At 53.0% G+C, this 22,582-nt stretch overlaps 2 protein-coding genes across 2 annotated transcripts; one reads left to right on the forward strand and one right to left on the reverse strand.

The window, feature by feature from the left end:
* Positions 1 to 1,778: 1,778 nt before the first annotated feature.
* On the forward strand, positions 1,779 to 3,210 carry Ftl (ferritin light chain). The gene is made up of 4 exons (XM_020158090.2): positions 1,779 to 2,100; positions 2,266 to 2,412; positions 2,703 to 2,828; positions 2,918 to 3,210. The coding sequence occupies exons 1-4, from the start codon at positions 1,999 to 2,001 to the stop codon at positions 3,068 to 3,070; spliced, it is 528 nt and encodes a 175-aa protein (XP_020013679.1). The 5' UTR covers positions 1,779 to 1,998; the 3' UTR covers positions 3,071 to 3,210.
* On the reverse strand, positions 1,891 to 22,525 carry Gys1 (glycogen synthase 1). The gene is made up of 16 exons (XM_020158070.2): positions 22,184 to 22,525; positions 20,601 to 20,782; positions 17,523 to 17,714; positions 16,508 to 16,693; positions 15,765 to 15,909; positions 15,051 to 15,168; positions 14,519 to 14,639; positions 13,697 to 13,803; positions 12,557 to 12,616; positions 12,385 to 12,463; positions 10,893 to 11,006; positions 10,499 to 10,625; positions 8,499 to 8,594; positions 8,179 to 8,342; positions 7,000 to 7,080; positions 1,891 to 6,845 (listed from the first exon to the last, which is right to left on the reverse strand). Exons 1-16 carry the CDS (start codon positions 22,299 to 22,301, stop codon positions 6,519 to 6,521), a joined length of 2,217 nt encoding a protein of 738 aa, XP_020013659.1. The 5' UTR covers positions 22,302 to 22,525; the 3' UTR covers positions 1,891 to 6,518.
* Between the last annotated feature and the right edge of the window lie 57 nt (positions 22,526 to 22,582).

A 22,582-nucleotide genomic window follows, 5' to 3' on the forward strand; every position in this document is an offset into this window, starting at 1 on the left:
GTGCTACCCACCTTCCACCTGCGGTCCCTCGAGGTCCCCTCCCAGTCCGGACCTGCCCGGGGCTAAAGGTCGTGCGTAATGTGGTCAATGAGTAACTCCCGCCCTGCAATCAACACGCCCCGGGCTCTCCGCAGACACCAGGTCAGGGAAAAGGTAGGAAAGTAGACAGCCACCACCCCAGACACGGGACACGGGACAGTGCGATCACAAGCAGATCCAGGAACAGAAGGGGCCCAAACAAACAAACAAAAATGTAAAAACACACGACTGCGGGGCGTCAAAGCGCACGCCGCGGGGCTCCTCGACGGCGGCACCGCGGGGAGGGGACCCGACGCGGGTCCGCCGGGCTCTGCGCGAGGATCCCCGGTCTGGCGCCAGCGCTGGATCTGGAGGGCATGAGGTCAGCGGGCGGCCCCGCCTCCACCCCCGCTGAGTCAGCGTGACTCAGCAGAACTGCTACCCTCCGCCCCCACCCCATACACACCACCCCACCATCGCCGACCCCAGATAGAGCCCGGCCGCACATCCGGGGACTTCCTAGTCAGCACACCGCCCGGGGCCGCCTCCATGGGACACTGAAGTAGGGACAAGTTCCTGTCCTTTGTCTTCCCTCCCGCCAAAGGCATGAAGTCTGCCCCAGGAATCACCTGGCGCACTTAAAGCATTAGCCCAAGGCGGACATCCTGTCCCTAGCTCCCCAAGGCCTTGTTCCTCCTCACCCAGAGACCCAAGAGCAGATGTCAGGGAAGTCACTGCGACAACTGTAGACACCGTTTCAGGGCCAAGGAGAACTCGGAGTCACCGCCACGACAGCGCGGGAAACGCATCCTCTGACCCCAAATCGCGAGCCATTTCCTTCCTCCCGAGGTCTCTGCTCCCCGAAAAACAGGGGCCCTAAACCATTCCAAGACACCTGGCGATCTTTCCAGGGCGTCACATGCCCTACCTCTTAACATGTCCCCGCTAGGCTTCCAGAAACAGCACGGCAGTGTGCGCGAGACCACCCCAAAGGCTGGCGGACGTCCCCGGGGAAGCTTCCAGAGGAATCTGGAACTTCCCAGCCTGAGCCACCCCCTAAATCCCTAGGTCCCTGCTCCCCACCCTTCAAAGAGATCTCTAGGGCCTCAAAAATAGCATTTCCCTCCCTTCTAAACTTCCCAATGGCCCTGACACCCCAATGCAGTGTGACCCCCAGGCAACTGGAGGTCTCGTAGGCTCCTCTGACGTTACCCCTGCACCTGACCCAGGGCACTTTCAGAAAAGTCCATGTTCTACGCTCTCCCCACCCCCAATCTTCTAGAAGTCCATGTTGTCTCCCTATCCATACCAAGGGCACCTTGCAGAAAAACCCATGTTCTGCACACCCCCACACCTCCCTCACTGGCACCTTCTGAAAACTCCATGCTCTCAGAAACAAGCCTAGAAGCCCTCTTGCTTTCTCCAGACAGCCCCAGGCCTTCAGTTATCATTTCCTTAGATTCCCCAGTTTCTCCATAAATCTTTCATCCTCCACAGAGAACCACCAAATCCCTTAACTTTTTCATAATGCGTCCCCAAGATCCCGACCCCTACCCTTACCCCATCCCCCATTCCCTATTTCACAACGGCCTCGCGCTACAAGCGCGTGACTCTCCTGCGACTGGGTGGGGGGCTGACACTCCTGTCTACTTGGGATTGGTCAGGCAGAGCTTTGAGCACCCGCCTCCCGCCTTCACAGATTGGCCGATCGCTTGCCCCGAACGCCCCGCCTCCAATGGCCAGCGCACTATAAACGGAGCAGCCCAGGCACCGCGTTCAGCAGCGCTGTCCGGAGGTCCCGCGGATCTGCTTCTTGCTTCAACAGTGTTTGGACGGAACAGACCCGGGGACTCCCTCTTTTTCAGCCACCAACTTCTTTGAAATCTTCTCTCCAGTCACCTCTGGGACCATCTCGCCCAACTTCTTCCAGGACCAGCCAGCACCTTTTTTTTGTGGTTACCTCCGTACTGACGACCAACCATGACCTCGCAGATTCGTCAGAATTATTCCACCGAGGTGGAGGCTGGTGTCAACCGCCTGGTCAATTTGCATCTGCGGGCCTCCTACACCTACCTCTCTCTGGTGAGGGCTCCCCACTCTTCCACCCCAGCCCAAGGTCTCCATAACTGCGCACCTCCACCTCTGCGCACGCGCAGGCTTTCTTTGTCTGTCCCAGTAGTCAGAGGGCGGAGTCCCCTCGCCTAGCCTGTCCTCCCTCCAACCATTGTTCCCGCTCTCTTCCCGCAGGGCTACTATTTCGATCGTGACGATGTGGCTCTGGCTGGCGTGGGCCACTTCTTCCGCGAGTTGGCGGAGGAGAAGCGCGAGGGTGCCCAGCGTCTTCTGAAGATGCAGAACCAGCGTGGCGGCCGCGCGATCTTCCAGGACGTGCAGGTAATCCCTTTGCCGGGAGCCGACCACACTTCCCAGCAGGCTTTGCGCACGGGGCACCGAGTTCCTCGCCCTGAAGGTGTGGCGGAGGCTTCTAGGAGCTGGAGTTCGGTTCTGTGCTGGTTTGGTGACACTGCCCGTGGGGGCGTTGGGAATTCCCTTGGATAGCGGGCTACAAATCCGCGTGTCTTTGCGGGCCGGGACCGCCCCCCCCGCCCCCGATGACTCCTGGGAGTTGTAGTTTTGTGGTTGGCGATGCGGCCGGTTTTGAGCCGTTTCTGTGTTATGTACAGAAACCTTCGCAAGACGAGTGGGGCAAAACCCTGGACGCCATGGAGGCCGCCTTGACCCTGGAGAAGAGCCTGAACCAAGCCATTCTGGATCTCCATGCTCTGGGCTCGGCCCGCACAGACCCTCACGTAAGTGCCTGCCGCCCCCTTCCTTCCCCATCTCCTATCACCCTACCTCCCCTTCCCGGGATGGGTTGTCACTGCTCGTCTTCCCTCAGCTCTGTGACTTCCTGGAGAACCACTTCCTGGACGAGGAGGTGAAGCTCATCAAGAAGATGGGCGACCACCTGACTAACCTCCGCCGGCTGGCGGGCCCCCAGGCCGGGCTGGGCGAGTATCTGTTCGAGCGCCTGACCCTCAAGCATGACTAGGCGGCGCCCGCCCAAGCCTTGGAGGGCGCCTCTGCATCGCCGTCGCCTTCAGCCCGAGCCCCTCCACTAGGCAGCTTCCTAACCGCCCCGGAGCTCTCCCAAGTTTTGGACCAAATGGAAATAAAGCTTTGTATGCAGCAGCTGGTGGTTTTGTGTGTGGTGTGGAAAATGAGGCTGGAGAGGTGGGGCGGGTGGTGGCAGGGGCGGCAAACTTTGCCTTATCCCGTTTCCTCACCTGCTCTAAGGGGGACACCACTGGGGACTGTGTTGCAATGAGTTAGGAAGGGTGGCCTGCTGGTCTTGCTTCCTAAATGGTGGTCCAGGCTGCGAGGGGACTTGGAGCCTGGTGCCGGTCGCTGGGAGCAAGAACTGCTAGGTCCAGATAAGGCAAAATGCCCCTGTTGCTTTCTAAGTGGTGCTGGCATGGAAGCCAGGGCGTAGGTTTGTTCTCTGCTACTGAGATACACCCTCCCGGCCCTGAAGGAGCTCTGCTTAACAATCACCATGTGATTACTTAGGCATTTGAGTTTCAGCCCCTTTCTATGGGCAGATTTAGGATTCACCCGGGTTCAAAAGTGCTTGCACACTTCTAGAAAGATGCATTGGTGTAATTCCAGTGCATGACAATGGGGATTTTCAGGCAGGTCTGTGCAGCCAGGCACATATGCCTAAGATGTGCTGACCTAGGCGTTTGGGCACCAGGGGTTCAGTTTCACAAACGGAAACAAGATGTGAAACTTGGGGCCGAATTCTCCAGTGGGTACTGAACAGGGTTAAAGGGTATATGTTGAGGCCAAACAAGATTGCAGTGTTAGGTTCTGACTTCCCCTCCCTCTTCCTCCTTCCCTTTTCATGGTACTAGGTGAATCTTTATTTTTGGGTGGGGGGCAGTACTGGGGTTGGAACTCATGGCTTCACACTAGCTATGATCTACTTACTGCTTGAGCCACTCCACCAGCCCTTTTGAGTATTTTTGAGATGGGGTCTCTTGAACTATTTGCCTGGGGCTGGTCTCCCGAGTAGCTAGGATTATGGGCGTGAGCCACAGTCACCGGCTGAGGAATTTTTTTTTTTTTGAGACCTGGTCTTGCCATGTAACCCAGAGTACCTCAGCCTTGAGTGTTGGAATTACAGGTGCCCTCCATGCACTTCTAACCATGCTCAGTTAGAAGAGGAATCTTAAGAGGCTGCTGGATGTGGACACTTGTCATTTTGTCAGCTCAGCAGCATAACCCCTTCTGTCATGGCACTTTGGCGGCCACTGTGATTCTGAGGGAGGGGAACTACTGTGTATGTGTCACACAGGCTAACAGTAAAATGACACACCCAAATCCAAGCCAATTACAGCTTTCTAGTTCTGAGTGGTGATTGGTTCAGACATGCACATATGTTCTAGTGAAGATCAGAACAAGTAGACTTTAGCCATCCAGAAGACAGTGAGGACAAAGTATGGAGACTGTCTAGGATGCGGTGACACATGCCTGTAATCCACGTACTCAGAAGGAGGCAGGAAGATGAGGAAACCAACCTGAGCTACATAGCAAGACCCAAAACAGCACGTGCATATGACCAATATTACCAAGAAACTGTCCAGGACTTGTGACTGACGTGGATCTACCAGTCACAGAGCTCCTTTATGTCAAAGATCACTTGAAGAGCATCAGTGATAGTGTAACACACCTGTGCAGGTAGAGGATATAAGGATGTGTTCTGAAAGCTGTTGAAAACTGGGGGGTGGGAGGTAAAGGTGTAAGGGAGAGCAATGGAAGCGTTGAGAAGACCAAAGTAGACTCACACTGGGGATACCTCGAGAAACCCCTTTGACCACTGATTAATTTGGGATTAATAACGAAAGACAAGACTGTAAAATAGGTAGTGTGTGAGTGGGGGGAGGGCAAATGGAGACTGAGATGAGGTATGGTCGAAGGACTTCATACACCTATGTGAAATAGAACAAAGAAACCTCTTGCAGTTGCTTTAAGTGGACGGGGAGGGGGTTAAGGGGGAGAGACAATGGGGGTGATGTAACTAATATACAATAAGTCTAATCAGAATTGTCACTATGAATTCACCCCCTGCATAATGAATATATCCTAATAAAAATTATATATAAAAAAGATCACTTGAGCCAAATTTCTGACACTTGGAAATTAAGTGTCAGCTCAGCAGTCAGATGTGTCTTGAGCAGCACTGGGATCTTGGAACAATCCAAGTCTTTCCAGGACAATAGCATAAGGGACCAGAGAGGGAGCAGGGGCAGGAACTAAATCCATAAGGATTGTGGGAACCAGAAGCGAGGCCTACCACAAGTGCTCATGTCCAGCCACACTTGGGATTCTTAAATATAGATGTATTTTTGTCATCTCGGGACACACTCCAATCATGAGACTTCTGCCCTCCCCCTCCCAACTGCAAACCAAGTAGTGCATGAGGCATGGCACAGCACACATGAGGAGCCCCTCCCTTTCACCAAAGCTGGGGGCAGGACACAGCTTGGGGATGGAAGAGCCTGGAGGTAATGGGCTTCTAGAACCCAGTAGGCTCAGTTCTAGGTCAGGGGAAAGGGACCAGGAGGCAGCACAGTGGTGAGGTTCTAGATTGAACAGCTGGAACCTAGAACCCAGTGGTTTCATGGTAGGCAGAAGAGGTCAGCAGGGGTGGGGATAAACAGCCATTTCTGTCCTCAGCAGGAGTCCCTGGTGGGTACAGGTATCTCAAATCAGGGAAGAGCTCAGACTCAGAGAAGGAGCAGGATCTGGTCCAGAAAGGACCAGAAAGGTGTCTACAACAAGACTGTATGCTCTCCAGAAGGAAAGAAGACCAAGTGGTCTGCCATCCCCAGCTTGGCTAAAGTATGGGGCATGAGAGGAGTAAGGGTGGAGGGTCCTCCAGAGAGGGCTAAACCATGAGCCTGTCAGGAGCCTGGGTTCTGAGGTGAAAAGAGGCCCCACCTGCATTCTGTTATCTTAAGTCCCTGAAGTGTCCTGGCTCTGGACTCAGTTGTCTTAATTAGCAGGGAGACCACCTGCTTCCCAGCACTTGGTGGTTCCCCAAGGCAGGCCTGAGCTGAGGAATTTTGCAAGCCCCAGTGGGCTCTAGGAAGGCCAACCTGGAAAGCAACAGACCAGGTTTAGGAAAATCTCTGGCACCAGGCAGAGTAAGGTCAGGTTTCTGGCCTCTGGGACCCAGTCCAAGCCGGGGAGGACTCCAGGGCACAGATAATGCATTCTGATATCCAAGAAAGGCACAAGGTTGTGGAGTGTGGAGTGAGGGGTCTCCAGGGCGGAGCTGTAAGGGCTGGAGTGTATGGCGGACGGGGCTGGACTGTGGAGCTCAGAAAGAGTGGCTCACACCAGGATCTGGAGTGGGGTTCACTCAGGGACAACGCTGTCTGCATCCACCCTCTGGAGGAGGGACACAGGACAGATGGGGAGTGGGGGATCTGGGCTTAGTTGCGCTCCTCGCCCACGGAGCTGGCGGGGCTGAGGGGCTCACTGGGCGTGCTGGGCGAGCTGGAGGGCGCCGTGTCCACCGAGCTACTGCGTTTGCTCCCGCCGGTGGACGAGGTGCAGGAGGTGCGGCGGGGCCACTCGGGCGCACGGATGTTGCGACGGTCCTTGGCAGCCTCCGCGTCCTCGTCGTAACGCTCGCCATCTTCCTCAAGTGGCCCATTCCGGGGCTCTTCCTCGTCTTCACTCTGGTGCGGGCTCGAGTGTCGCGACAGCGAGGGCGATGGTGGCACTGAGGCTGGTCGTGGGTAGCGGTACCCCTGAGCCTGAAAACCACAGAGTGAGCAGAGGTTCCTAAAGTTTAGAGGGGTGCCCTGCCGCCCTCGAGAACTTAACTTCCCAGAAGGGACCTCCCTCCCCCAGCCCAGCCCCAGCCCTTGTCCTCTGGCTCCTGGCCCAGCAGGGATGGGGCGCACTCACCGCATCCGCCTCATGGGGCTCGTAAGTGAAGTGATCTGGGAAAGCCTTAGACAGCGCCATGTGGCGTGCAGACATGTAGTACTTGGGGAAAAGAAGGGGAGGAGGTGTCAAGGAGGCCAGATCCCATCCCCTGTCCCCTGGCAAATCAAAGGTGGCAAATCCTGGCCACACCTTTTAATGCAGATGGCCACACTCAGCCACTCAGACCTTCCAGTCTCCCCTATGCAAATTTTCATCTTTTCTGGGTCCACCCCTTATGTAGATAGACAGAGCTGTGAATGGACAATCCCTGAGCCACATCTCCCGAAAAGGGGCCAATTCTCCAGTCAAGTACTGCTTTGGCCCCGCCCCTATGCAAATGAAAACCCTGGACCAATGTTCTTACTGGAGTTTGTCTGTTTGTTTTCAGTATTGGGGCTTGAACTCAGAGCTTATGCCTTGACCCACTCCACCAGATCTTTTTTGTGATTTTTTTTTTTTCAGTATGGGGTCTCACGAAATATTTGCCCTGGCTGGCTTTGAACCAGTATTTCCCTGATCTCTGCCTCCTGACTAGCTAGGATGCTAGGATTACATGCGTGAGACACCCGTATGTGGCTTGTTTCTTTTTTCTTTCCTTCTTTCCTTCCTTCCTTCCTTCCTTCCTTCCTTCCTTCCTCCCTCCCTCCCTCCCTCCCTCCCTCCCTCCCTCCTTCCTTCCTTCCTTTTCTTTCCTCTCTCTCTCTCTTTCTTTCTTTTTTTTAGTCAAGGTCTACATATGTAGCCCAGGCTGGCCTCAAACTCGCAATCCAGGCAGGTGCCGGTGGCTCACTCCTGTAATCCTACCTACTTGGGAGGCTGAGATTGGGAGGATGGCGGTGGGAGACCAGCTCAGGCAAATAGTTCGTGAGACGGCCCCATCTCCAAAAACAACCAGAGCAAAATTGGCTGGAGGTGTGGCTCAAGTGACCGTGTGCCTGATTCCAAGTGCTTGCTTTGCCGGTGTGAAGCCCTGAGTTAAGAATAAAACAAAAAAACCTCGGAATCCCGTTTCTGCCTCCCAAGTACTGGGATTACAGAGGTGCAGTACGACAGCGGCAGAGATTAATTTCTAAAGGGGCAGCAATTGTTACAAATATTAGAAGATCCTGCCACATGCTCCAGCCAGAGGCGGCCGAGGGGAAGGGAACAGGGTCATACCCGGCCTAGGTATTTCCAATCCAGAAGGTCGGAGAGACGCTCGGTGCGATTGCGCTGGATGATGCGCTGGCGCCGGCTCTGCTGGCAGAAGCTGTAGAGGAAGGAGGTGAGCTGGGAACAGGAATCATCCAGGCTGCGGAACCGCCGGTCCAGGATGTAGATCCCTGCAGAGGCCAGGAACAGGGCTCAAGAATGGTCTGCGGAGACCTCTCGGACCCTGTGGCACTAGGACCCAAGAGCCCACATCCCTCCTCCCCAGGATCCAGATGTTCCAGCTGTCAGTCCTCCTTCTCTACCCCTCAGGGACCTGGGCAACTGACCGTATGCCGAGGGGTCTGCGATGTGCTCCTCCATGAAGCAGCCGAAGCCTGAGAGGTTGGTGGAGATACTGGGGATGCCCATGACCGTGCACTCGGCTGGGGAAGGGGAGAGAAGGCCCACTGAGCTTCCCGCTCGCCCCATGGCCTAAATGCAGCAAAAGCCCCGACAGCGCCACCTACCGGCGCCAGAACCAAGTGCGCAGTCACCAAGTGCTCACAACCTCGCGTTGCAGGAGGCTCGCTCCCGAATTGTCCCACTAAGAGAAGAGAGAGCCTGCCCAGCAAAGGAGATTCCCCGCCCCAAGAATGCAGAAAAGCCCACCTTAGTGAAATAAGGATCTTAAGATAGGTGGGGTTTTTTATGTGTGTATGTGTGCGCCACAATGGGTCATAATCTGGTTTATTTATTCACTGGCTGCGATGAGGTTTGAAAGCAGGATCTCACGCTTGCTAGGCAGGCGCTCTTACCACTTGAGCCACTCCAGCAGCCCTTTCTTTGTGACGGGTTTTTTCGAGATGGGGTCTCAAGAACTATTTGCTGGGTCTGGCTTGGAACCATGATCCTCCTGGTCTCTGCCTCCTGAGTAGTTGGGATTACATCAGTGACCCACTGGCGCACACAGGCATTAGCCATTGGTGTTCATCTTCAGTTTGTTTTTGAGACAAGGTCTCGCTATGTAGCGATGGCCTGTCTCAAACTGGAGATCATCCTGCCTCACCCTGCTGGGATTTTAGGCATGCACCACCATGTCTGGCTCATAGGTCTGTTTTGAATGGAGGTAAGAAAAAGCCTCTTGTATTATTATCATTTGTGGTACTGGGGTTTGAACTTGCCACCTTGCTTTGCACTTGCTAGGCAGTAGCTCTACCACTTGAACCATGCCCCCAGATCTGGCTTTATTTTATAGACAGGGTCTCATACAATTTCCCAGGGTAGGCCTTGGACTGTGATCCTTCTACCTATGCCTCTTGCATAGCTGGGATTACAGACAGATATGAACAATCACACCCGGTTTGTTGTTTGAGATGGGGGGTCTTTTTTGTGGTACTGAGGTTTGAACTCAGGGCCTTGTGCTTATTGGATAGACATTCTACCACTTGAGCCACTCCACAAGCCCAAGAGATGAGGTCAGACTGGTCTTGAACTGTGATCCTCCCCTCAAGTGGCTGGAGTTACAGGTGTGAGCACCTGTGCCCTTGTACAGCATACCTATAATGCATTATTTCATGCCTTAAACAACCCTGAGAGATGGCTGAAGGAGTTTATTATAATTCTCACATAATGTCCCTAAAAATCTCTATAAATGGCTGGGCGCCAGTGGCTCACACTTGTAACCCTAGATACTTGGGAGGCTGACATTGGGAGAATCATGGTTCAAGGCCAGCCCAGGGCAAAAGTTTAGGAGACGCCCCCCTTACCCCATAACCACAGCAAAATGGACTGGAGGCATGGCTCAAATGGTAGAGCACCTGCTTTGCAAGCACAAAGCCCCGAGTTCGAACCCCAGTCCCACTCAAAAAAAAAAAAAGAAACCCTCTGTAAATGACAAAAGCAGGCACTAAATATAACAGAGCCTGAATAAGATATGGTAGCCTACACCTGTAATCCCAGCTACTCAGGAAACTGAGGGTACAGGGTCACTTGAGCCCAAGAATTCAAGACCAGCCTGGGCAACATAGTGAGAAGGAAGGAAAGAAGCAAGGGAGGAAAGGGGGAAGAGGGGGAGAGAGAGAGAGAGAGAGAGAGAGAGAGAGAGAGACAGCGTCACAAGAGGAAGGTAAAGTTGAACGTCACCAGGGACAGCTCCAGAGGAGACTTGAGACTTTGCTACACTCAGTTGTTAGTGAGCTGTGACTCAGTTGCCAATATTTGGGGATCCAAACATCAGCAAATTAGGGGTCATCAGAGACTAGACAGCCTGTCCCCAAACTGGGGTGCCTCGCTTCTGAATCACACCCTATATAAACAAGACCATGCTGCTCCTCCCTGCTGCACTCACCTGGTGTGTAGCCCCAAGGCTCATAGTAGGAGGGGAAGACCCCAAGGTGGCAGCCACGGACAAATTCCTCGTAGTCCACAGGGAGCAGGGGGCTTGTGGAGGACAAAAACTCTGGATGGAAAATCACCTGGCAGTGAGAAAGAAGGGTTTAGTCTAAGTACATTAGGGAGCTACTTCCTGAGAAACCAGAGTGGCCCAGAGAGGGTGAAACACTTTTCTAAAGACACATAGCAAGTGGGTGACAAGACAAAGATTTAAACACAGTCTGTTTGCCACACTGGCAAAGCTATCTAAACATAGCAATGTCTTTGGTAAACTAGGGGGATAGGGAGTGTGATGCCAGGGTGTGACTCCTCCCCACCATGCCTAACCCACCCCGGGCCAGTTCCCTCACCTTCACCCTGTCCGCACTGCTATTGAAGAGGCCAATTCGGCGGATGGTGGTCAGGATGGGGTCAGAGGAGTCGTCCAACATATTGTGGGTACACACAGGGGGAAAAGACTGCCGCTGTAGAGGTCACAACAAGTGGAGTGGGGTCAGGGAAGGGACAGAGGACTTCCTTCTTCCCCTTGGGCCATGCTAACCCCAGGGACACAAGGAAATCACAATTCCTACGAGGCTATAGAACAGTTACTCAAGAGATTACCACAAATTGTATGCTTGGCTCTTACCATTAAAGGTTCTTTTTCCCTTTACTACCATAAGCCTAAAAGAACTACAATTCCCAGCTGTCTTTGAGGCAGAGCCAGTGTTAATGTGCCCCCAAAGCCTCTAGGGAAGTACCCCTATCTTGCTCTGTATTCTTGGCTTTATCAATAAAGGAACTTCAAGGAACTATAACTCCCCCATCAGTAGAGACAAACACTGTGCCAAGATGGCAGCAAGCTTCAGGAAGCTGTAGTTTTCTCCCCTGGCCCCAGGCCCTAACAGGTACCCAAAGAAAAGAAAATTCCAGCAGCTGCAGCAGCAAGAGAAAGGTAGAGCAATAGAAAGCCCTCAAAGGAAGGGCTGTTCTTTGCAACGATCATCACTCATTAGTCCTCTGTCAGCATCATTCATGAGTAAGGTGGGTTGCTTTAGGGATTTGGGGAATTTGTAGTTTGGGCCAAAGCAGTTCATTCCTTCTTTGTGCACTTTAGCCTTTGAGGTTCCCATTACTCAGGCTCAGCAACTGTAACAACAGGTACTAAAGTTCCCTGATCACCGCCCTCCCCCCACCGCCCCCCAAGGGAATGAAGAACTTTAATTCCCAGAAGCCTCTGAGGGAAGGGAAGTTAATGTAGCAGGAAGCCCTAGGGGAAGCTGGGAGTTGTCGTTCTCATAGTGACTACCCAGTCACTCTTGTGATTTCCTGTCCACTTAATTCCATCAACCTCAGCAACTGGTGTGTGGGGACAAGGACACAGCCACTGGGATAATAAACAGTGGCTGTTGAGTTCTCCAGGGAATGCAAGGTGTGTTAAACCTAGCTCCATCCCTGGAGAGGCCCAACAAAACTACCATTCCCAGGAGCCCCTGGGGGCAGAGGTGGAGCCAATATGCAACAAGCAAGGCCCAAGGAGATCTAACAGTTAAAATTCTCCTTTTGTAACTATCTTGTTTCTCAATGACCCTTTTAATCTTTGTCCACTAACCTAGGGAACCCAGAGAAACCCCTACTCCTAGCAGCCCCTGGGGGAGAATAAGTTACAGACAAGCATCTACTCCTGGGAACTGAAGTTCTACCAGTCACCTGAGCCCCTTCTACGGATCTCAGAATTGATCCCTCCATAGAGGGCTGCTCAAGAAAGCAGAACTCCCAGCAATCTCTGGGCTCAGAGCTAACATGGCCAGGGCCTCTGGAGCCAGTGGTAATTGCCATCTGTCTGTTCAGGGGAAACCATACCTGTGTGGCAAAGATGGCCCGCTTCATCATAGTGAAGTCTTCCTTGTCCAGCATCTTGTTCATGTCTGGGAGGCTCCCTCTGGAAGGCGAGCAGGAGCATGTGTGTGGGAATGGGGTGGCGCGAGGGGCTAGGGTCCCCGGAAGGGTGCAGAGCTGGGGGCTGGGTACTCACACCAGTAAGGACTCGTAAAGCTTCCTCCCAAACTTCTCCTTCACTGCGTTGGCTGTGTCCCTGGAAGGAGAAGGAAAATGTCACATACATACTATCTGCCATTCACTGTCAGGCTTTGGAGGCAACAGGGACACTGAAGCCAGGTCTTGGGGCCTCCAGGGTGGAGGATGGGGAGCTGGGACCAAGCCCTGGAAATCTTGGGTTCCTTGTGTCTTGCATCAGCTGTGTGACCAAGGACAGCTGGCCTTTCCTCTCTGAATTCAGTGACTCATCTATCAGATGAGAATAAAAATAGAATCAAGCTCAGAAGTTTGCCACGAGGACTCAAGGAGATCAAGAGAAATCCCGGCACACGGTGAGCCTTCCAGAAATGTCAGCTATTATTAGGATGTATATTAGTCCTGCAGGTGGCAACCTAAGCCTCATGCTATAAGTAAGGACAGATTGTGAGAGGAATAAATTGACACACAAGTAAAGCAAGCACACAATATCACCCACAGCCTCACTGCTGACAATCCTTGAATACTTTCACCTCATTTTCTACCCCATCTCCTTTGCACCTGCTGCTCCAGCCAACCTGGGCTTCCTGCTGTTGTTTGATCATGCTCAGAACCTTTGTACTCGCTCGTCCCTGTGCCTGAAATGCACAGGGGTACCTTATCAAGTATTGCCTGTCCTGACAACCCTGCCTCATATTCCAGCCTGGCTATATCTACTTACTTTCTTTTGCCAGAACACATTCTACAGAATTTTTTAGGGGCTTAGTTTCACATGGGCCGAGTTTTATCTTCTTTGGTTACAGCTGTGTTTCTATAATTTGGCAGACACTCTAAGGCTATCTGTTGGGCAATGAGGGAATGAGTTTCATAGAAAAGGAAACAGGATCTGGGAGGGACAGTGGCTTGCTTAAGAGTCACTGACAGTTGGTGGTAGGGATGACAGGAACCTTTAGGTTTCTGTCACATTTGTCCAGGTCATGACTTCCTACTACCCCCAAGTGGGAGGTACACTAAGCATGTGACTTCAGTAAAAATCTGCAGGACAGGTGGATCATGTATGGCCAGTGTGACTCTGGGAAAGGTACTGGGGCCAGTGCCCAGCTGGGAGTCCCAACAGAGTCCCAGGCCCAGGGCTGCTGACCATAGCTGCTTGCGCACGGCCTGGCCTTTGAGAGTCTCTACGTTGAAATTGTTGGTCCGTGCTGGCATGATGAAGAAGGCTACCACTGTCTGCTCACTGCCGTTCACCTGGGACCAGGAAAAGAGAGAGGTCGGGTCACAGGGGAGAAAGAAAACCAGGCCAGCCAACCTCTTCCTGCCCCAAAACCATCAGCACCCAGCTACACCCCTTTCAGTTGGAATTCTGGTGGGTCTCTGATCTTTTTTTTACTTTTCTTTTTCTTTTTCATTTTGTGGTGCTAGGGATGAAACCCAGGGCCTTTGCACATGCTAGGTAAGTACTCAACCACTGAGCTAAATTCCTAGCCCTTGGTTTTCTGAGACAAGGTCTTGCTCTATAGCTCAGGCTGGACTTCAACTCAAGATAACGTGCCTCCCCAGTGCTGGAAATATAGGTGTGAGCTACCACACTCAAGCCCCTGGCATTTGTTGTTGTTGTTTTGAGACACAGTCTCACTAAGTTACTAAGGCTGGTTTCAAATGTTTTCCTTCCTCCCTCCTGCCCCACCATTTTCCTTTCTTTTTTTTTTTTTTTTTTTTGTTTTTTGAGACAGGGTCTCACTATGCACCCCAGTCTGGCCTCAAACTTGAGATCCTCCTGCCTAACTTCTCCTAAGTGCTGGGATTATCGGCGTGATTCACCACCCCCAGCCTCTGGACTTCTTTCTGGGTCTCTATATCCTGTCTCTAACTCCACCTCCCTGGGTCTGTGTTCTCCCCAGTTATGTTCTAATTTTCTCATTTGTCCTTGACCCCTGACTCTGCCCCTTTGCCCAGGTCTTACTCTGAGCAGATAGTTGAGCCTGGCCAAGGCCTCCAGGAAGACATCAGCACCTTTGTTGGAGAACTCGTACCGGCCGGCAATGAAGAAGTACAAGGTCTTATCCAAGTTGAAGTCCAAGTGCCTAAAGAAGCCACATGGCAGTGTGAAGCCCAAGATCCTTGCCCTCTGCTCCTGTCCTTAAAACTACAAATCCCAGAAGCTACAGGGACAAAGACTGTTCAGACAATGCAAAGGCATCATGGGGTCTCCTGGAAGTTGTGGTTCCTTTGCCGTTAGGTGGGGATCTCCCAGCCCATTGTTCTGGAAAATAGGAACCAAGGAAGCTGAGCTCCTAGCTGTCCTCAGCCGAGTCTAGGCCCCAGCCTTCCTTGTTCAGATCCAGGGGTCCAGACCCCAGGCCTCCTCCCTCAGACCCAGGAATCTAGGCCCAACCTACTCTCTCAGACCTAAGGTTCGACAGCCCTCCTCCCTTAGATGCAGGAGTCTGGCCTCTACCCCTCTTCTCTTAAGACGTAGTGTGTGGCCCACGTACCCATAAAAATGGCCCCGCACAAACTCCTGGATCCGAGCTTTGCTTTGTGCATGGAGGTTCTGGAACTCGTGCATGGCAGAGAACTTCTTCACATTCAGCCCGTTGGGGGTCACAATATCTAGGGTTGGGGAATATGGTCCCGTTTTATTTCTTCATTTGTTTATTCAGATTAATGTGGTTTAGTAACTCAGTGAAGGAAAGTCCTCCTTCCTTTCACACCTTCTTCGTTTCAATAGCTGTTCTGCGAGCTCCTCAGTGACCCACTCACTCTGCCACCCAGCTATCTCTTTCCCAATATTGGGTTTTTTTGAGGGGTGGGACTGGAGTTTGATCTCAGAGATTCTCTACCACTTGAGCCACACCTCCAGTCCATTTGGCTCTAGTTATTTTGGAGATGGGGTCTTGTCAACTATTTGTCCTGGCTGGTCTTAGACCATGATCCTCCTGATCTCAGCTTTCCACATAGCTAGGATTACAGGTGTGAGCCACCAGCGCCAGGCTGAAATTAGTATTAGAGAAACTACAATGCCCATTAGCCTTTAGCCTCCTAGCTCCACCCAGTCAGGCAGCCTCATTTATAGGCTAGTACCATATCCCAAGGCCTTCTGGGAGTTATAGTTCTTTGTTTACCATATATTAAAAAAACTAGCATTGGCCTTGGCATAGATAGTGTCCCACCTTATTCATATCTAGGGAATGTAGGTCATCCTCTACCTGGTTTCCTCTTGAGTAGGTGCTGAGCCTCGATGGCGGTGATCTGGGACACAGTAGTGAAGACGTGAGCACAGTGAGCTGCTGCTCGCTCCATGCAGTAGCGGTGATAGATTTGCCTTTCACCTGCTTCCTTGTCCACGTTGAACTGGGCATGATGGAGGGCAGTCAGATTAGGAGGACTGGGGAGAACACCAGAGGTCTAGACTCCAGGGTCCTGAGGAAGGATAGAGCTGGCAGCTGGACCTCTGGGTCTGAGGGAGGAGGGCTGGGGCCTGGACCCCTGGGTCTGTGGGAGGAGGACTGGGGTCTGGACCCCTGGGTCTGTGGGAGGAGGACTGGGGTCTGGACCCCTGGGTCTGAGGGAGGAGGGCTGGGGCCTGGACCCCTGGGTCTGTGGGAGGAGGACTGGGGTCTGGACCTCTGGGTCTGTGTGAGAAGGACTGGGGTCTGGACCCCCAGGTGTGAAGGAGGAGGCTGGGCCTGGACCCCTGGGACTGAGGGAGGAGGACTGAGCCTGGACCCCTGGGTCTGAGGGAAGAGGGCTGGGGTCTGGACCCCTGGGTCTAAGGGAGGAGGGCTGGGGTCTGGAACCCCAGGTGTGAAGGAGGAGGCTGGGCCTGGACCCCTGGGTCTGAGGGAGGAGGGATGGGGTCTGGACCACTCTGAGAGAGAAGATCTGGGCCAGAGCTTCAGATTTTCCTATTGTGTGCACGGTCCCCTACCATGTCCCGCACCCCACTCACATTGTCCAGGTTGTTGTAGAAGTCCACGGCGCCAGCACACAGGTAACGCCCCAGCAATGTGGCATGTGTGGTAAAGATGGTTGCCACAGGCAGGCGCCGAGCACGAGAAAGACAGAGCCCGATGCCTGCCAACCACTCATGGAAGTGGGCAACCACATGTGGCTTGTCCTCACTCTGGGCCAAGAACTATGGAGCAACAGAGACAGGGTCACTGTGTCTTCACATGTGCCATGCACAGAATCAGCAGCCCCAACGTGGACAGGGAAGCAGGGGAGGGGCTCCATTACCACCACTGCGCATTGCAGACAGCAATTCCCACAGACAAACGATAGGAGCCAGACACATCAGCTGGCCTCACCCGCAAAGACTGATGGGATCTGCACTGTTGTTTGTTTGTTTTGCCAAATCTTCTAAGTTCTGGCAAGGTTGAACTGAAGCAAATGACATTTTAGTGGCCCCAGGTCCTGGACACAAATCCTAGAGACTCCTTATCTCAATCAAGCATAGTAGGCCTTTTGCAAGAGGCAAAAAACTACAACTCCTAGAATGGTGTCCCAAGGCACGAGAAATTCAGTTTCCTGAACCTTCAAAGGAGAATCAGAATCAGGATTCTTACATATGCTGGGAGGTAGGGGTGGATCTGTAGCATTCAGGTCCCCACTTGAACACTGATAAGCACAGCCAATATCAGACTAAAGAACTACAACTCCCAGAATTCCTGTGGTGGGGGTGTCAGCCATCTCAAGGCCCTTGGTCCATTATAGGAACTGGTTCAGAATTTCTACACTTGTAAGGTGGGAGTAAATGAAGCTAAGATTATAGTTTAGATCTATGAGGAAGGACACTGCACCCCTGGATAATCACGTCACCAAAGGTCAAAGCTAATCCTTGGATTACTGAATCTACACTCCCAGAACGCCCCAAGAGAAGCCCATCCTCTGCACCAGGGGCTGATAGTCACTGTAGTTTCCAACTGGGGTGAAAAAGGGTGAGAGGGGTCAGTAATGTCACCTACCTCTCCCAGGAACCAGGTGGTGAGGAAGCCAAACAGGACAGCATCATTGGCCTCACGGTCGTACCAGGGCACCCCAATGTTGCAGGTATCCCAAAGCTCTCCTTTCCAGCGCTCCAGGGCCCATGCTGAGGCACCCACATCCAGGAGCACCACCAGGGGGCCCCCCTCGATCAGCCAGCGCCCAAAATACACCTGGGAAGAGGGTGGAGAGCGGCTCAGGGCCTTGGATCTTTTCCATCCTCAGGCAGATTTTGGGGCTTCCCACCCGGCTCTCTTCCCCTCTGTTACCCGCTGCCCCACTCCTCTGTTTGCTCTGAGTTACTCCCGCCATCCTATTTTTCCTTCCAGATTCCAACATTTCTGCATCCCTTGCTCGATACTGTGTTGCCTCCTTTCACTACATACAACCCCAATTCCACCCATGCTCCCACTGCCTCATTTCGCCAACCTGCCAACCATTTCTCCTACCCGCTGCCTTATTTCTAAGTCTGCTGTGACATTTCTCTTACCAACCATCATGGCACTTTCTCCCATTCTCTTTTTCTGTCTGTTGAATCTTCCTTCCACTGAGAGCTTTTCTCCCTGCCTCCCTTCCTTCCTTCCTTTTTTTTGAAAGTGGGTCTTGGTATGTAATCCAGGTTGGCCTTGAACTCATAATTTTCCTATCTCAGTCTGCCAAGTGCTTTGTGATTATAAGTGTGCACCACCACACCTGGCTCAGAAAGTTTTCTTTTTCTTTCTTTTTTTTTTATGGGGTTCAAACTCAGGGCTTACACCTTGAGGCCATTCACCAGCCCTTTTTTCTGTTGGGTTTTTTTGAGATAGGATCTTGCAAACTATCTGCCTCAAGTTGGCTTTTCAAATCACATCCACCTGCTGAGTAGCTAGGTTTACAGGTGAGAGCCACCTGTAAATTCCAGGCTTTCAGGAAGTTTCTTTTACTGTCACATTTCTTCAACACCTCCTGCTCCCCGCCTCATTTCTTTTTTTTTTCTTTTTGGTGGGACTGGGTTTTGAACTCAAAGCTATGTGCTTACAAGGCAGGCGCACTACCGATTGAGCCACACCTCCAGTCCAATTCGCTTTGGTTATTTTGGAGATGGATTTTCATGAACTATTTGCCCAGGCTGGCCTTGAGCCTGATCTCAGCCTCCCAAGTAGTTGGGATTACAGGCGTGAGCACCAGTGTCCCGCTCCCCCAGCCTCATTTTTGCCCTTTTCAACAAATGTCTTCCATTTCCTGCCTCTTTTTTTCTGTCCATTTGCCTATTTTGCAACCACAATTCTAATTCCTCCCATCCTCTTCCCACATCCCAGGGCTGCGTTTTTCTATTGACTGCCATGTTTCTAAGATTTGCTGTCTCATTTCAGCCAGGCCACATTTCTTCACTGGTGGCTTGCTTTCTTTCTGAGACCACGGCTTTGGTTCTGGGCCTGTGGCCACAGCTCTAACCAGTGGATGAGGTGAGCCCATTTCTCTTCCCCAAACCTGGCTTTTCCCTGGAGGCCAGAACCTCACTGCATGCCCTTCCCCCTCCCAGCTGTTGTCTGCCCTTTAGCTGGGGGGGGGCTATTCTTAGGAGCAGCTGTCCTGTGGGGAGGGACTAGGACGTTCTGGGGTCCCTTAGGGACATAGTCCGGCCTGAATGGACTCCTGACCCCACCCTAGATCAAAACTATGAATGAGGAAGAACTACCATATCTCTGCCCCCCCAGCCCCCCACCTGTCTATGGCTTCTGCCTGCTACCCCAAGACCATGCTACCCTGGCCAGTCTGTCTGTCTGACACTCTCTCGCTCTTTTTTTTTGTTTGTTTGTCTGATGGGACTGGGTTTGAACTCATGGCTTTGCACTTGCAAAGCAGGTGATCTAATGCTGGAGCAGTCGATTTTGCTCTGGTTATTTTGGAGATGGGGTCTCCCGAACTAGTTCCCCTGGGCTGGCCTCAAGCCAGGATTCTCCCTATCTCAGCCTCCCAAATCATTAGGATTACAGGAGTGAGCCACTGATGCCCGGCCAAGCCCCTTCTCATCACCCTGAGGCCCTGGGACTCTCCCCTCCTCTCTTTAGCCCTTGGATCTGCTCATCTCAGCCTCTGTACCCTGGATCTGTCTGCCTTCTTCAGTCCTCTTCATTAATAGTCTGTCTTTTTTCTCTTTCTAGGCCTCACTTTCTCTCTGAGGCATTTGGAGCCTCTCCTCTATATCTAAAGGCAGTACATTCCTTTCCCTTGACAAGCCTGTTCACCTCTGCAAGCTGTGGGGTGACAATGACAATAACAGTTCACAGCACAGAAATAACGTCATGCAGGACGAGGGCCAAACACCTTATGATTATTAATGACTTTGGCTTCCCAGCACCCCTAATAAGGTAGACGCTATCAGTATGTTCATTAGCCAAGGTCACACAGGCAGTAGGTAGAGAGGCTGAATTTGAACTTCAGGCTCCAGAATACTGCTCCAACCTGCAGAGCCCAAGAGCACCACTCCTAGGTTCTGTCTAACTGTCTCTCTCTCTCTCTCTCTGGCATTACTGGGGTTTGAGCTCAGGACCTTAGGCTTGCTAGGCAGGTGCTCTACCACTTGAGCTATGCCCCTAGGCCTTGTTTACTTTATTTTTGTGATAGGGTCTGGAGGCCTCTCCTACCTACACCTCCGGAGCAGCTAGGACCACAGGTGAACACCATCACACCCAGGTTATTGGTTGAGATGGGGTCTTGCTAACTTCTTGCCTAGGCTAGCCTTGTACCACAAACCTTCTGATCTGTATCTTCTAAGTGGCTGGGATTACAGACATGAGCTATTGTGCCCCTCCCTGGGTCTGAGGATCGTGACTTGTTGGATTCATCTCCCAGTCTGTCTTTCCATTCATCAACATCTGAGATCCACCATCCATATCACAGGGTCCTGCCACTTTCTGCGTGTCTGTCATTCTTTCCTTCTGTTTCCTTCTCTAGGTCTGCCTGGGAAAGTGACACTCAGAGCTGTTTGTGCCTCTCACTGTTCCTGGGCTAGCTACCCCCTCCCCTGCCCCTCTCCATTTGTGACAAGTCTCTGTCCTCAGTTGACCCCATCCCACCTTGCAGCCTTTGCTGTTCATGGAGTCCAGTGTCCTCTTCAGGGCGGGGGTCGGGGGCTCGAGCAGCTCCACTTGGGTCCTCACACCCTGCTCCGTGTACGGTCCCACCAGGTAGTAGTTGTCACCCCACTCATCTCCTGTCACCTTCGCCTTTGTCTGCAGCACCGTGTAGATGCCACCCACTGTGGGCCCAAGTGCATGAGGACAGGCCCCAGGAGAGATCCACAGGTCAGGGACTGGGGGTGGGGTAGGGGACATGCGGGGTCTGGGGTAGGGGAAGGAGGGAGGCCCTGGGATCCCATACTTTGGAATCAGAGGAGGGGGTCAAGGGCTGGGGGCTTGAGTTAAGAGGAAAAGGGGGCTGGGGGACAGTACTCCTGGTTCTTTATTTTCCCTCCTGGTTCTACAGGAAAAGGGGGCTGGGATTAATTTGCTGAGGGAGGAGGACGCTAGACTCGGGTCTGAGGGAGGAAGAAAATGGGGGTCTGGACTCCTTGGTCTGAGGGAATTACGGGCTGGAAGCCTGAGACACTTAGGATCACTGGGACCCAGGTTCTGGAGCTCCCAGCTTTCAGGAGCTGGGTTCAAATTCTTAGGCTCCAGGACACAGTATGAGAATCCTTCATGGCCCTATCAGCTTCCTGTAGTTACCCAAAAGAAGCCTAAATTGTCATTTCCTGTCCTTCTTGGACCCTGCCAACCTGTCTCCCAGTCTCCTCTCCCTGACTGGGGGACACAGGCATGCAGAGCCCTCTCCTTTCCAGATCCCAACTCAAACCCAGGAGGCTGGGAGTGCATGGCTGTGTATCCTCACTGTGGGGACCGAGCCCCTTTCTTCTCCAAACCCAGGCATAGCAAACGCTTAGACCCTGGCTCTTTTGAGGAGTGACACTGTGACAGCCCACCTCCCCAGCCCCAGCCTCCTCTCACCCAGGCCAGAAGCTCAGGGTTGTGGAAGCCCAGCAACAGAAATGCAACCTTCCAGCCACTCCCATCCTACTGCCCAACCCCTGACCAACTTAGGACTTCCTAGCCTTCCCCATTCCACCATGCATGCATCACAGGCCACAGGCTCCTCTACTAGGAACTCATGGCATAGGCCCCACGCTCCTTCAAAGTTAGGCATTCAGGCCCCCAGCCCTCTCCCACGCAAGGACCTGACAATCAGTCTCCTCCCATCTTTCGCTGCCATGGCTAGACCCTCAAGTTCCCACCACATTCCATGCATCCCCGATCCAAATGACTTCCCAGACTACTTTCCCGGGGTCCACAGGAACTCCCCAGGTTTGCAAACATAAGTCTCCCCAGCTCCCTCTCTGTTCAAGAACCAGGTCTCTGATTAGGGCCCTCTCCCCTAGGACGCAGGAGAAGCCTCCTTCCATCTTCTGTCTAGCTTTTCATTCCTTCCTCCCAGGGCCTGGGAGACATACTCCAGCCCCTCCTCAAGGACACAGAAGTCACAGGCACTCTGCCCAGGACCCAAGAGTCCCCGGGGTAGCTCTGTCCCCAAACGAGCCCAAGAGTTCCGGGCTCCCATCCCTGACTGCCCTTCTAGTCAAGGGCCCGACGCCTGGCATGCTCACCCTTGTTGGCCACCTCCCAGGCCACTTCGAAGAGCACTGTGTTCTCCAGGTCGAACTCATCCTCCCAATCCTCCAGTCCTGGCAGTGAGGACATGGACAAAGTGCGGCTTAGAGGCATGGTTGGTGGAGGAAAGGGGCTCCGAGCACCTCAGGTGGGGACCCCAAAGGTGTCCAGGGAATGCACCAAGCAGAGTGAGCGGCCCGGGTAGCGGGTGTCAGACGGAAAGCTTGCAAAGCGTTCCGCTTCCTATTGCACGACCGCACCCCCGCCGGGAGCGCTGGAACCTAGGCAGGAGGTGGCCGCAGCGTCACTGAGCTAATCCGTGCCCCTGCAGTGAAACCTTGCGGCCGCCAGGAGGCGGTGCCCGCCCCCGGCCAGCGCCAATTGGTCCGGGCTTG

Source organism: Castor canadensis, chromosome 16 (assembly GCF_047511655.1).
Source record: "Castor canadensis chromosome 16, mCasCan1.hap1v2, whole genome shotgun sequence".
Lineage (NCBI taxonomy): Eukaryota > Metazoa > Chordata > Mammalia > Rodentia > Castoridae > Castor > Castor canadensis.